The sequence below is a fragment of the Chaetodon auriga genome, chromosome 18 (assembly GCF_051107435.1).
Source record: "Chaetodon auriga isolate fChaAug3 chromosome 18, fChaAug3.hap1, whole genome shotgun sequence".
NCBI lineage: Eukaryota > Metazoa > Chordata > Actinopteri > Chaetodontiformes > Chaetodontidae > Chaetodon > Chaetodon auriga.
The window spans coordinates 22,564,062-22,578,231 of record NC_135091.1 but is presented as its reverse complement, the minus strand read 5'-3'; the positions used below and the strand labels follow the sequence as shown (position 1 = coordinate 22,578,231).

Below are 14,170 nucleotides of genomic sequence, written 5' to 3'. Positions count from 1 at the left end.
AGTTTATCCTTAAAGTTAGTCTGTTTTCCTACCCGGATTGTTTTGGTTGTAGTTGTAGTTTTTTGTTGGATTGAAATAAACCATTCGTGTGTCAATGGCTCCTTTTGTTCACTACTGTTTGTTTCAATCTTTTTTGGGTCTGATCCAAAAATCTTAGACTACTTGTCATAACACACTGTATGTTGGGTTTTTGCGGTGGTTCTCCATACATCTCCCATAGGATTAAACTGAATGGGCAGCAAAGTCTGGCATAAAGCAGAGCATTAGAACATTGATATTTTGATGTAATGACCCTTCCTTTTATAGTTTCCTTGGCCCAAACATGCTGACCTATTCAACATTATTCAACCATTAAAAACAAGTTGGAAAGAGAGCATTGTCAATCTATAAATCTAATTAAAACTACCACAGTTACCAGCTAGCAGGGCCTAAAATTTATATTTTGAGAATAATGAAACTGACAGTACTTGACGTTTCTGCCACTCAAATTGCAACGTCATCGACCCCGCATATATGACGTGAGTTCGGTAACTGAGAACAGCCATTTGAATGTTAATATGACCCTTAGCATAATTTAGCCCCATAGCAATGTTATCCATTTTCCTGAGCTCTGACTGATAACCTCATTCTGTGCTAAAGGAAAATAAGATTTTAATAATTTTAAAGCACAGCACAAGGCTTTCAAGGATGTTTTACTTTTTCTCTCATTTTCAGTTTCCTTTACTGGGAAATTGGTCAACTGTTTTCCAGGATGCCTGGGAACCCTGACTGTAGCGGCACCACAATCAGGAACTAAGTGACACATTGTGTTTTTATTTCTCACAACCATTAAACTTAACTTTTCATCTTCTGAAACTAATATATTAAACAAAATAAGACTTAGGCCTAGTGCAACTTGAGAAAATGTCAAAATGTTGTATTAAGGGGCCTCAGTAAATATGTTATTCCATTGCAAAATGCGTTTGAGATAAGAATTGCCACATCAATGCTCAGTGAAAAACACAGCCTTTGATTGGTTGGCAAGTTAAGAACATAATCTCCAGACTAGTCGACGGACTCCACCCCAGGCATCATAGGACTGCTAGAGGACAACAATGAAAACATGAAAAAAAGGTCTGCACATTGTCGGCCACAATTTAATAGTACGTCGACACTAATGTTTCAAACCCCTGCTCTTCAGACTTCCTGCAAGTGGATGGCTAAAATCCAAGCTAACAACAAGGATAATGGTTTTCAACATGGAAAAATGTATTAATTATCACAGAAAACATTCAGTGTTTTACTTATCATTATGGATTTATTTTTATTTTACTTTATTTTAGTTTATTCAAGAAACTGGATTACAAAGATTCTGAAAGGGATATGATTGCACTGGTGCAGTCATGGCAACGCCACAATGGTAACATGATCTTTCTGGCCAAAAAAAGTAAGTCTCTAGCATGCAGCCTACCAGAGATATTTGGACCAGCAAAACCAGAAACGACCTAACCCAACTGAGACACTTTATTTTGGTTTTTCTATTAATTTGTTACCCATGTGTAGGTAAGTAACTTCACTGGGAATGGAGAAAAAGCCTGAAACTTGTCCAGGCCCTCAGTGCATGTGTGTATATTAACACCATGGCAAATATTCATTTTCAAGTCAAATTAGGAAAAAGGTAAAGCTAGAATATATGGCTATAATATTATTATCATTATAATTTCATAAAATAAACATCAGAAACACATCATGATTTATACTAACCAGCTGTTTAAATATGTATTTCGAATAAAATGAATCATAATTAAGGTTTGCACTTACTTGCCCAGCAGGTTGATGTTCTGTGATATTGCTCCATTATCATTTAGTATGGAGTCCATCATCTTGACAGGGTCCTCCAAACTCAGGCCTGAGGGTTTATTGAGCTGTAGGGCACTGCTAGTTGGTCCACTGCTGTCTAAAGTTTTGCTCCTCTGGCTGTCATCTACTTCTACTGCTGCTGTTGCTGCTGCCACACCAGCCTCCGTCTGTTTCATTTCAGTTGTGCAGGTGGCGCTCACCTCCGTCTCAGCTGGCAGCACACAGCTGTCTAGTTCCACTTCCACGATTTCTACATCACTGAGGGAGAACATTTTCATACAGCATGTCATTAAGAAAGATACTGGTGCCAATTTAATATCCTGGCAGCAGTATATATCAACTTATTCAAAGTTTTGTTGTAAAAGATTCCCCTCACAACCTTTCCCTACAAAAGTTTTACTATTTCTTTACAATTCTTTCTCTCACAGCCTGATAACAGCAAAATGTTAATGTGGTGTACATAGTCAATAAATGCACAGAATAGACGGAATATGTTTAGCTTCTCTCCACTGCACCTGCAAAAAACTGGCTGCACTTCTTTTTCCCTGCTTATTCAAATGCAAACGCACATTTGGCTGTCATAAAAGAGGACTCATTAGGGATTGAACTGAATTAAGAAGACTAAAGTAATCACATGCTGTATTTTGCCTGACAGGAATCTTTGGCACAACAACGTGCAAATTTACTAGTCTTCAAAGGCATTAATTCAAGGGCTAAGTGGCTGACCAAGCAGAAGAGCTGCATATGTCAGTTTTGTTCAGAATCAGAATCAGAAAAAGCTTTATTGCCAAGAATGCTTTTACACATACGAGGAATTTTTTCTGGTGAAATTGGTGCATGACACATCTACTAAAATATGACACATCTACTAAAATAAGAGCATAAAAAATAACAATTTAAATATATATACACAAGTCTGTTATTGTTAGAAACACAGTACTGTTTTTCAGAAAGAAGTCCCAGTTGAGCGTTAATGTAACGCATCGAGTTATATTTATATCAGTCAATGTGACAGGATGAGTCCGAGGTGGAATGTGAAGAGTGTCAGGGGGGGTTCCGGGCCTTGTTGGTAAGGCTGACAGCAGACGGGAAAAAACTGTTCTTGTGGCGTGAGGTTTTGGTCCTGATGGACCGCAGCCTCCTGCCAGAGGGGAGTGGCTCAAAGAGTTTGTGTCCGGGGTGAGAGGGATCAGTTACAATCTTTTCTGCACGCCTCAGGGTCCTGGAGGCGTACAGGTCCTGAAGAGATGGTAGATTGCAGCCAATCACCTTCTCTGCAGACCGAATGACACGCTGCAGTCTGCCCTTGTCCTTGGCGGTGGCAGCAGCGTACCAGATGGTGATGGAGGAGGTGAGGATGGACTCAATGATGGCTGTGTAGAAGTGCACCATCATTGTCTTTGGCAGGCTGAATTTCTTCAGCTGCCGTAGGAAGTACATCCTCTGCTGTGCTTTCCTGATGAGGGAGCTGATAGTTCCCAGGAAGCGGAAAGACTCCACAGTGTCAATAGTGGAGTCACAGAGGGTGATGGGGGCGGGTGAGGCTGAGTTCTTCCTGTAGTCCACAACCATCTCCACTGTCTTTAGAGCATTTAGCTCCAGGTTGTTGAATACGGAAGGGGAAAATAAATGGAATACCTGCTTTAAAAGCCCAACTTACTGAAAAATTGTTGCCATTATATGAAGTGACATATAATCAAAGGATGTGTAAAACTTTTAAACTGGAGGGAAATCCTTATGATATTAGCTTTGACCAAGATTTTTACTATACAGAAATCCTACTGTAATTTCTTTTCTTACACTCCTCATTAAATTCCAACCAGTGTTGGGCAAGTTACTTTCAAACTACAATATATTCTTACTGTCACTGAAAGTAATAAGATACTTTACAATGTTACGGTTTGTGTGGAATAATGAGTAACTGATTACACTACTTTTGCGTTACTTTCACCTAGTACTAGTGTTACATATTACGGTTATATTACGGTTCATTATAATAACACTATTTACTAAAGCCTCAGCATAACCTGGTCTCTATGCTCCTTTTCCAATTTTAAGATTTCTGCTTGAAGTTCTTCTATTTCTGCCATGTATTTCTTTTTCATACCTTTTTTTTATTTGAGATTAATTGTCCCCTTAAATAAGCTTTTGGCATGTCCCATAATATGACACTACTGGCAGAGGAGGTGCAATTTGTGTCACAGAACACTTCTATCTGGTTAGAATTACCAAATGTAAGAAAGAAACTACCAAAGCAGTTTGGTTGCTTTTGTTTCACATACTGTCATGGTTGACTTGAAAATAAGTGACCAAGTATATTTTGCTGTCCCCCGATACCTTGAGAAAGATAAATATGATGATGAATAAAGGATTCATCAGCATAGTTGGGTGTACATGAGTTTAAGATTGTCCAAGATTCCAAGGTAATTTGACAGTTAACTAATACATATCAGCCTGATGGATCAATAATAGGGTTTCTTGTATAAAAACCAATATCAATTTACAGTTTTCTCAGGCATACCAATACTAAAACAATACTAAAATAATTTCCCAAATTGGAATAAATAAAGAAACCGTATAAGTCTACGTCTAAATCTCTATTTTCCTTTCAACCCATCCATTTAGCCAATTCACCTTAAGGTTAAGAAATTTCACTACCCTGTTCAGTGTTATGACAACTTTTGTAAAGTCGCTGTGCAAGTGAAAATGTGTCTCCTGTAGTTAAGTAACAAAAATAATAAAGCACTGACAATAAGAAAAAAAGGTGTTTTGAAGAATCTTTTCCTTCCATCAGGGAGCATTATCCTCAGTGCCACAGAATGGAGTAGCAAAATATTCTTAGATTGAAGCTCCCTGTTAACTTGGTTGCACTCCCTTCTGTATTTCACTGACCTGGTGCTCAGGTCAGGAAAGTCCAGCACCCTTATCTTGATAAGAAAAGATATTTCTTTATTAGTCCCACAGTGGGGAAATTTCCGGTATTACAGCAGCAAAGTGGATAGCAAAAAATAGAGGGCAACAGTAAAAAGGACATTAAATATCAAACAAGCAATATAAATAATATAAACAAGAAATATTGAAAAATATGAACAATAGGTACTGATATAGCACACTGGATGATAGTACTCTTGACTGGAGTATTGATATTGCACATAGGGGTAGTAATACACCTGACTGAAAGATTGATATATTGCACCTTAAGTTGAAATTCACCTGAGCTCATTATTTTCACAGTATAAGTGAACACAGTCGATGTGTATTATAATGCAGTCATATTGAAAGTCTTGGTGAGTGTGTGGTCTACTGGGAGCACTGCTAGTTGTAAAGTCTGACTGCTGCAGAAAGGAAGGACCTGTGATAGCCTTCCCTCACACACTTTAGGTGAAGCAGTCTGTCGCTGAAGGAGCTCTGCAGTGCTGTTAAAGTGTCCTGCAGGGGGTGGGAGTCATTCCCGATCATGGATGACAGCTTAGCCATCATCCTCCTCTCTCCTACCACCTCCACTGAGTTGAGGGTGCATCCCAGGACAGAGCTGGCCTTCTTGATCAGTTTGTCAAGTCTCTTCCTGTCAGCCGTCGAGATGCTGCTCCCCCAGCTGACCACTCCATAAAAGATGGCTGATGCCATCACATTGTCATAAAAGGTCTTCGAAAGTGCCCCCTGCACTCCAAACGACCTCAGTCTCCTGAACAGATAAAGTCTGCTCTGGCCTTTCTTGTAAAGTGCGGTTGTGTTGTGAGTCCAGTCCAGTTTATTGTTCAGGTGAACACCCAGGTACTTATAAGATGTCACCATCTTGATGTCCGTTCCCTGGATGTTCACCGGTGTCAGGGGGCAGAGTGTTCGTCTGCTGATATCCACCTCCAGTTCTTTGGTTTTCCCTGCGTTGACCTGGAGGCAGTTCCACTGGCACCAGTCCATGAAGTCCTGCATCAGTTCTCTGTACTCTCTGTTGTCCCCATCTGTGATGAGGCCGACGATTGCAGAGTCATCAGAGAACTTCTGCAGATGACAGGTAGGTGTGTTGTATGAGAAGTCTGCAGTGTAGATGGTGAAGAGGAACGGAGCCAGGATCGTTCCCTGCGGGGCCCCCTTGCTGCAGATGACCGTGTTGGACACACAGTCCCAGGTCCTCACATACTGTGGATGGTTGGTGAGATAGTCCAGAATCCAGCGTGTGAGGTGATGGTTCACCCCAGTGTGCTCCAGCTTGTCCCTCAGAAGTGCAGGCTGAATGGTACTGAAAGCACTGGAGAAATCAAAATACATGATTCTCACAGTACTCCAAGTTTCTCCAGGTGAGAGAGAGCTCGGTGTTGGAGGAAGATGACAGCGTCGTCCACCCCGATGCCAGGCTGGTAGACAAGCTGAAGTGGATCCAGCGGGCTCACCAGGGGGCAGAGATGAACAAGGACCAGCTGCTCCAGGGTCTTCATTAGGTGGGATGTTAGTGCCACTGGCCTGTAGCTGCTGAGGTCCTTGGGGTGCGGAGTCTTGGGCCCCCGTACCACGCAGGATGTTTTCCACAGCTTCAGGCTCAGATTGAACATGCATTCAACAATCCTGCACAGCTGATCCGCACAGGACTTGAGGAGCCTGGAGCTGATGCCGTCTGGGCCTGCAGCCTTTTTTTTAACCTGGGTTGTTGTGAGGGACAGGTTGGAGCAGGGGGGCTGCGTGCTGGAATGTGTGTGTGTGTGGGGGGGGTGGGGGGGTGGGGTGGGGTGGGTGGGCTGATGAGATAAGCAGTGGGGGGTGGCTGTGAGCTGAGTGTTGTAGAGGGGGAGGGGGAGGTGGGGGAGGAGCCGCCCGCAGCAGCTTGAAGCCATCCAGCACCGGGTCCGTGTCTGGAGTCAGCGCAGTCAGCCATGTTCCCGTCGGAAGAGTTGGGTACACTGGGTGCAGAAAGGGGGAACTGCAGCATGGAGGGCGGGGCTGGGGGAGGGACCGATGACTGATCAACTGAAGAATATGTTATGGTCATTCGCCCACTTTTGGTCCCCTGCAACTTGGGAGTCAGGTTCCTTGTGGCCAGAGATGGTTTTTAGGCCTCTCCAGACTCCACTGACATTTTTTTTGCTGCAGCTGATCCTCCATCTTCCTCCTGTAGGTGTTTTTCCCCTCTCTGATCTTCCTTCTCAGCTTCTTCTGCACAGCCTTCAGCTCATCCTTATTTCTTGACTTAAAGGTCCTCTTCTTCTCCTTAAGGAGAGCCTTTATGTTGGGGTTAATCCACTTTTTGTTGTTGGAAAAACACTGTACAGTCCTGGTAGGTACGGTGTTTTCCCACACAGAAGTTAATACAGTCAGTTATTAGAATCACAAAATTCCTCCCACACAGTAGTCTCGAAACAGTCCTTCAGAGCCTCGTCAGCCTCCTCGGACCATCTCTTCACTGTGTGGGACACAGGGGCCTGTGCACGAGAGGTTTGTACACAGGCAGGAGATGAACAAGGTTGTGGTCCGATCTTCCCAGGGGAGGGAAGGGTGATGAAGTGTATGCCTCCTTGGTGTTGGCATAGCACAAATCCAGTATCTTATTGTCTCTAGTGCAACATGTAACATACTGGGTGAATGTGGGCAGAGTGGAGGATGGAGAGGCATGATTTAAGTCCCCAGGGATAAGAAGGAGGGCCTGTGGGTGCTCTGTCTGCAGCCTGCTTGTGACAGAGTGGAGAATATCACAGGCTGCATCAGTGTTAGCAGAAGGGGGAATATACGCAGCTATCGCGATAACATGCAGGAATTCCTGGAGCAGGTAATATGGCCTCATGCTAACGGCTAACAGTTCAATGTCCTTGCAGCAGAGTTGTTCTTCAATAGTGATGTGCCCAAAGTTACACCATCTGTCACTCACAAACAGTGCCAGCCCTCCTCCTTTCCTCTTACCGCTCTCCCACATCCTGTCTGCCCGCAGCAGTTTAAAGCCGTACAGCACCGCGTCCGTGTCTGGAGTCAGCCATGTTTCCGAAAAACATCATGATGCTGCACGCTCGGTAGTCCCTCTGGTGCCGGGTCAGTGCCACTAACTCGTCCATGTTATTGGGAAGAGATCTCACATTCCCTATGTTGATGGATGGGAGGATGGGTCTGTATCTCCAGCTTCTAGCGTGGCGATCAGCTCCGGCATGGCTCCCCTGTCTCCTCCTCTTCAGCTCCCGGGGAATGTCGGGTCTCTTGTGGGGCAGCACCGCGGTGCTACGGAGCGCCAACAGCTGATCCCTACTGTAAACTATAGGGCCATGGCTGCGCACGGGGTCCCCAGACACGGTTGAAAACAAGAGAAAGACCCACAAAAAAAGACGAAACTAAAACGGAAAGAGCTCACAGTGAGCGGGAGCTGCTGTAACAAGCTGCCACTAGCGCGGCGCCATCTCACACAAATATAAGAAAAAATTGATACATGATGGCAACTCCATTTTCTTAGGACCGCTGTGTGGTGATGCCTAGGATTTTGTCGCGATCTTGATATTTGAGTAGACCTATCAGGGCAGGACTCGGTTTCTGGTCTGCAGGTGTATGGGGTGCAAGAACCCCGTGTGCTCGTTCTATTATCAGGGGCTCAGTGAAGTGCTCTTGTCCCAAGGTGGCTGGGATCCAATTAGCAAAAAACTTTTCAGGATCCTTTCCCTTGCAACTTCCCTGAAGATAAACGACACATAAGTTGTTGTGGGCTGTAGTTTCCCAGCTGGTTAGCTGCCTCGATCAAGACGTAATTTTCTTTACTCAACATCTGAACAAGAGAGTGCAGCCCCACCACCTGGTCCTCCGCCACACACTGACGCTGTTCCGCCTTAATTATGTGGCCGCTCACTTCGTTCAGTATAGTTTTCAGTCCAGAAATAGACTGATTCATTTCTGCCATTTTAGAGTTCAGTGTACTGGAGAAGGCTCCGTTACTGTTTCTTATCTCTTGAAGATTAAGTGAGTCTCTTTTATGGTGATTCTGTGCCTCTGCCATTATATGAGCTTCTTGATTGCCATCCTGGGAATAATTTTCTCTGCAGATGTTGGGATTTGCTCAATAGCAAGAGTTTATTTGTTAGGTCTCATACTGCAGCTGTCTGACCAACTAAAATTGGGTTTGAGAGCAATTAAAGGGTTTAGAATATTTTTTTTTTTTTCGAGAGCCTTGGACCAACAATAACCTTGCTTTGCTGCATCATGTGATGGACAATGGGTCCAACAATAACATTTTCTTTTGCTGCTGGCTCGGTCAGATAAGAGGGTGAAGAATCTGGCTCAAACAACATTTCCACTTGAGTTACCTAAACACACACAAACACACACACTGAATACAAGTACTGTACTTAGAAATTTTATGTGCTTGTACAGTACTTAACTTGAATGTTTCCATATTCATGAACTTAATACTTCTAGTCCACTACATCTAGGGGACAAATATTGAATAACATATTAACATATTAGGCACACAGAAACAAGAAGCAAGTCTTTGAAGTATCTCAGACATCAGCAACACGACTCGGTGGTCTGCTTATTTCACAACAATCCAGTAAAACTTCAACAACAGTACAGCTTAGAGGAACACACTATTATTATGCTGTCCCCGCCCATAAATAGCCTCTTACTTGAGAATGCTTCGAGAGTGATGGGGCCATTGTGCCACTTAGTCTGCGGGTTAACGGCAAGCTGCTCCTTGTAAGCAGCGAAGAAAACAGTGGAAAGTTCACTTAATTGATAGAGAGCGGGGCCTAGAAGTTATCCTTCTCTTTCTTGAAGAAAGCAGGTAATCTATGTCTTCCTTCTGCAGGCAAAGTGAGATTGCCAGTTACACATACTGCTGATCTCCTCCAGCATGCAAAAGGGTTCTGTGAACACAGTCTGTTACTGAGTTACAGGACTGTTGCCAAGGCAACTTCAAGTGCAAATGTTTCATTAGGAACAATACACCTCCTATAGCAATGAGGACATTGCAGTGGAAAGGTGAAGCAGAGTGGGATGCGTTGATTCTTACATCCTTGGTGACATCATGGCCATGTTCCTGTGAGTTTCGTCCAATGGAAAACCAGGATATGAATTTGCAAGGTCTGATAGAATTTTGGTGCTATTTCTTTGTCCTTTGTCCTGAGTTCTTTTTCAGACTTTGGTCTTTGCATGAGGATCTCTATTCAGGCATTTGGCTTTGCATGCAGGCCTCTCTTTGTTCATCCATGTGGTGAGTCCCAAAATGAAGTTTTGAATTCTTGACTTTTACTTGTAATGGGGTATTTTTACAGTGTTTTATTAGCACTTTTTATGCAAAGAATCTAGATACTTCCTCTTTTGTAGCACATCCGAAGTCTAACTGCACGTATGTGTTACTCGCTGAGCCTAAATCTGCAATCTTGACCTGCATTTAATCTATGAGGTAAACATGCCTGTCTGTGTCTGTCTTAGCACAACGTGCACTAGTCACATTTCTGCAAGGACAGATAGAGTACAGTGATGAGACACAGTGAGTGTGGAGCAGGTGTTACATCAGAAATGGAAAGCCAATGATTTAGGATGTGTTTTTTATGGGTAGGACAGTTGGATGAGTGGTTGGAGAACACTCTCACTGACTGCAAAGGAGACACAGAGGGGAAGGTTGTTGTTTCTCACAAACAAGGTTTTTAATCGATGCTGTGTTAAGTTACTGCTATTTTGCAAACCAAACTTTTCCTGCTGTTGCTGCATTACATAAAAAGCTTTCCACCTGTGAACCACTGGATATGATTTTAAAGTTCATAGGAAATGCAATGTGTTTGTCATAAGGACAAATAAGGACTCAGCTGTAAGGACAGTTTGAGTTGTGAAGCTTTTCTTTAATAAAACCAGGTCTAATCAACCTGCGCTATTTGATTAGCATATCAGTTTCAAATATTGCTGGCAGGAATAGTATAACCATAACAGCCACAGTGAACTGAAAAGGGCTCTTACTGTGGTTTGCTACGATATCATCATTGTAAACAACTTTACCTTGGTGTAAAGGAAAAACACAAGGTGTTTGACTGCTTGTGGTCGTCATGGCATGGCTCAGTACGACTAATCTCCCCTGCCTTAAAAAACCTTGACTGACCTTCAAGAGAGCATTATTGAGAAGCAGACACTTTGTATTTGTCTTGCAGCTGTTACCAGTTTACCTTAATGTATAATGTATGGTAGTTTTGAAAGCAGTACAACAGTGTGAATGTTTTGAAGAGTCAAAGGTGAATAGTCTTACCCTTGCTCGCAGGCTCTGGGTGACCCCTCTGTGATCTCAGCCGCCACGTCAGTATCATTCTGAGTCAGATCACAGATGATAACGTCGTCTGATATCTCTGAGCCCTTCACACCATTTAGACTGTTAACAGATGACTGAACAGAACACACACAGACAGAATCAGATCTATCCCAATAAAATAAATGACATATTTAACATTATCTACAACCCTGTTTCCAAAAAAGTTGGGGTGCTGTGTAAAATGTAAATAGAATAGAATGATTTACAAAACACCAAACCCCATATTTAACTGAAAATAGCACAAAGGCAATATATTAAATGTTGAAACTTGAGAAACTTAATTGTTATTGAAAATTTCATCATTTAGAAATTGATGCCAGCAACACGTTTCAAAAAAGCTTGGACAGGGTCATGTTTACCACTCTGCTTACTTAAACAACACTTTGTAAGCATTTGGTAACTGAGGAAACCAACTGCTGTCATTTTGAAAGTGGAATATTTTCCCATTCTTGCTCAATGTACAATTTCAGCCAATCAGGAGTTTGGGGTCTCTTTCATCATATTTTAGGTTTCACAATGCACCAAACATTTTCAATGGGTGACAAGTTAGGACTGCAGGCAGACTCTCTCTCTCTGGAGCCATGCCGTTATAGTACATGCAGAATGTGATTTGGCACTGTCTTGCTGAAATAAGCAACACCTTCCCTGAAAAAGACACTGTCTACGTAGCATCATATGTTGCTCTGTCTTTCAGCATTAATGGTGCCTTCACAAATGGGCAGATTACCTATGTCTTGTGTACTAAGGCATCCCCATATCATCATGGATGCTGGCTTTTGAATTGTGCGCTAATAACAAGCCAGATGGTCCCCCTCCTCTTTAGCCCAGAAGATACAGTGTCTATGATTTCCAAAAAGAATTTCAAATTTTGACTTGTCACACCACAGCACAGTTTTCCACTTCACCTCAGTCCATCTTAAATGAGCTTGGGACCAGAGAAGACAGCAGTGTTTCTAGATCTGGTTTTTATATGGTTTCCTCTTTGCATGGTAGAGTTTGAACTCATATTTGTGGATGCAGCAATGAACATTATTCACACACAATGGTTTTTGAAGTGTTCCTGAGCCCATGCAGTGATGTCCACCACAGAATGATATCTGTTTTCAGTGCAGTGCTGTCTGAGGGGCCGAAGATCACAACCATCTAGTTTTGGTTTTCAGCCTTGTCCCTTGTGTACAGAAATCTTTTAATGACAATATGTACTGTAGGGAATGAAATCTCCTAATTATTTGCAATTTTATATTGAGAAACATCATTCTTAAATTGTTGCACTATTTCCCAGTGCAGTGAACCCCAGTTAACTTAATTAATTGCGAGATCTTCCATCAGGTGTTTTCCAGTCTTTTGTTGCCACTCTCCCAACTTTTGTAAAGCGTGTTGCTGGAATCAAATTTTAAATGATGATGTCATTTTCAAAAACAATGGAATTTCTCAGTTTCAATATGATATGTTGTCTATGTGCTATTTTAAATCAAACAATAAGAGTTGTTAAATATTTCACGGGCAGGGATTAATGTGCACTGAATGCATAATATATATAATATATATAGAGGACATGTATTTACAGTTCATCCTTAGTTTTAAAGTGCACTTAAAATGTATTGAAAATGCTCAAGTAGTATGTAAAAATACACTAGTATGTAATCTGTTAATGTCAGATGTAATGTACACTCAAGTAGGACTGAGAAGTAACTGATCCTATCATGAATACACTCATTCACAAGTGTTCACGATAGGTAATACTTCTGATGTTTATTGCTAGGTACTTCTATTCACTGACCTGGTCCACACACACTTTCTCATCATAGATCTGATGAATGTATTTGGGCTTCTTTCCATTGCTGTTCATAAGAACTGGCCTGTCAAAAAGATGGTGACATCAACATTCAAAGTTAATACAGACGACAGTTCATGTTATGAGAGTGCTGAAACAGTTACTTGATTTATTATGTACTTGTTCAAGACAAAAATATGACAATTACAATAAAAAAAAAAAAAAAATCACCTAACTCATTCAAAAAAGATTCCAAATTCTTGCTGGTTACAGCTTAAACAATTAAGATTTTATCTCTTTTCTTCATCTTATTGTAAACTATGAACAATAATTTAACCAAAAACACACCAGTAACTAACAGACTAAGACAGAAAATCATTAGCTGCAGCTTCAGTATTTACACAGCAATGTAACTATCATGCAATCAAGTAATTACATTCTGTGACACCTACAACAGTTACAGTTTGTGTATTTTGTACATAGTGCATTTTAAACCACTGTGTCTACTACTAATTTGGTCACAGCTTATTAAGAATACTCCCCTATATTGTGATAATTACTAATTATAATTAGTAACAACTTCACCAATGCATCTCTGACAGGTGCACGGAATGTGTGTTTGGAGGACAATTTAAAGGACCAGTATTCTCACTCCAATCCTAGCTGACGGATGTCAGAACTCACCTTTTGCGCTTTAAATTCAGGATGTGGTTGTTCTGTACCAATGTGACGATGAAATGTATCAGCTGAAAAAAGAACAGTCTCTGAGATTCAACAGAAAATTCCATTCAATTCAATTTTCAAATCACAACAAAGGTTGTCTCAGGACACTTTCCATATAGAGCTGGTACAGGCTGAGCTCTTTTGCAAAATGCAACTGGTAACACCTGGGGCCCATTGCACAAAAGTAGGATTAAGACATCCAGGATAAGTGACTGAACTGAGTTCAACCAATCCAAAACATGAGTGTCCAGGCTTAATCGGTTGCACAAAGACCAAGTCAGGATGAGCAGACACAGATTCATCAAGCCAGGTGAAACCTATCCTGGATAAGTATGTGCACGCGGCTTCCTCAAATAGACCCAGACATCGATCACAGATTCACCGATTCACTATGGCAACTAGAGCGGAGTACTTTTCCCCGTCGGAGGCAGAAATCCTCATGGAGGCTTACGAGGGGGTGAAGGACCAAATTAAAAAGAAAGGCAACACCGCCACAGTTATAAAAACGAGAGAAAGCGTGGCAAAGTATTGCAGACCGCCTGAATGCGTAAGTAGCACACAAATACACACTT

The 14,170-nt window shown here is 41.9% G+C and overlaps 1 protein-coding gene across 1 annotated transcript in view; it reads right to left on the bottom strand.

Annotated features, from left to right (window-relative positions):
- hsf2 (heat shock transcription factor 2) overlaps nt 1-14,170 on the bottom strand; it is a 35,899-nt gene that overhangs the window by 9,206 nt on the left and 12,523 nt on the right. The window contains exons 6-9 of the mRNA XM_076756698.1: nt 13,560-13,621; nt 12,882-12,960; nt 11,042-11,175; nt 1,801-2,097 (exon numbers count right to left, since the gene is read on the bottom strand). Of these exons, the coding sequence (XP_076612813.1) occupies nt 1,801-2,097; nt 11,042-11,175; nt 12,882-12,960; nt 13,560-13,621 (572 nt within the window). The remainder of the gene's footprint in view (nt 1-1,800; nt 2,098-11,041; nt 11,176-12,881; nt 12,961-13,559; nt 13,622-14,170) is intronic.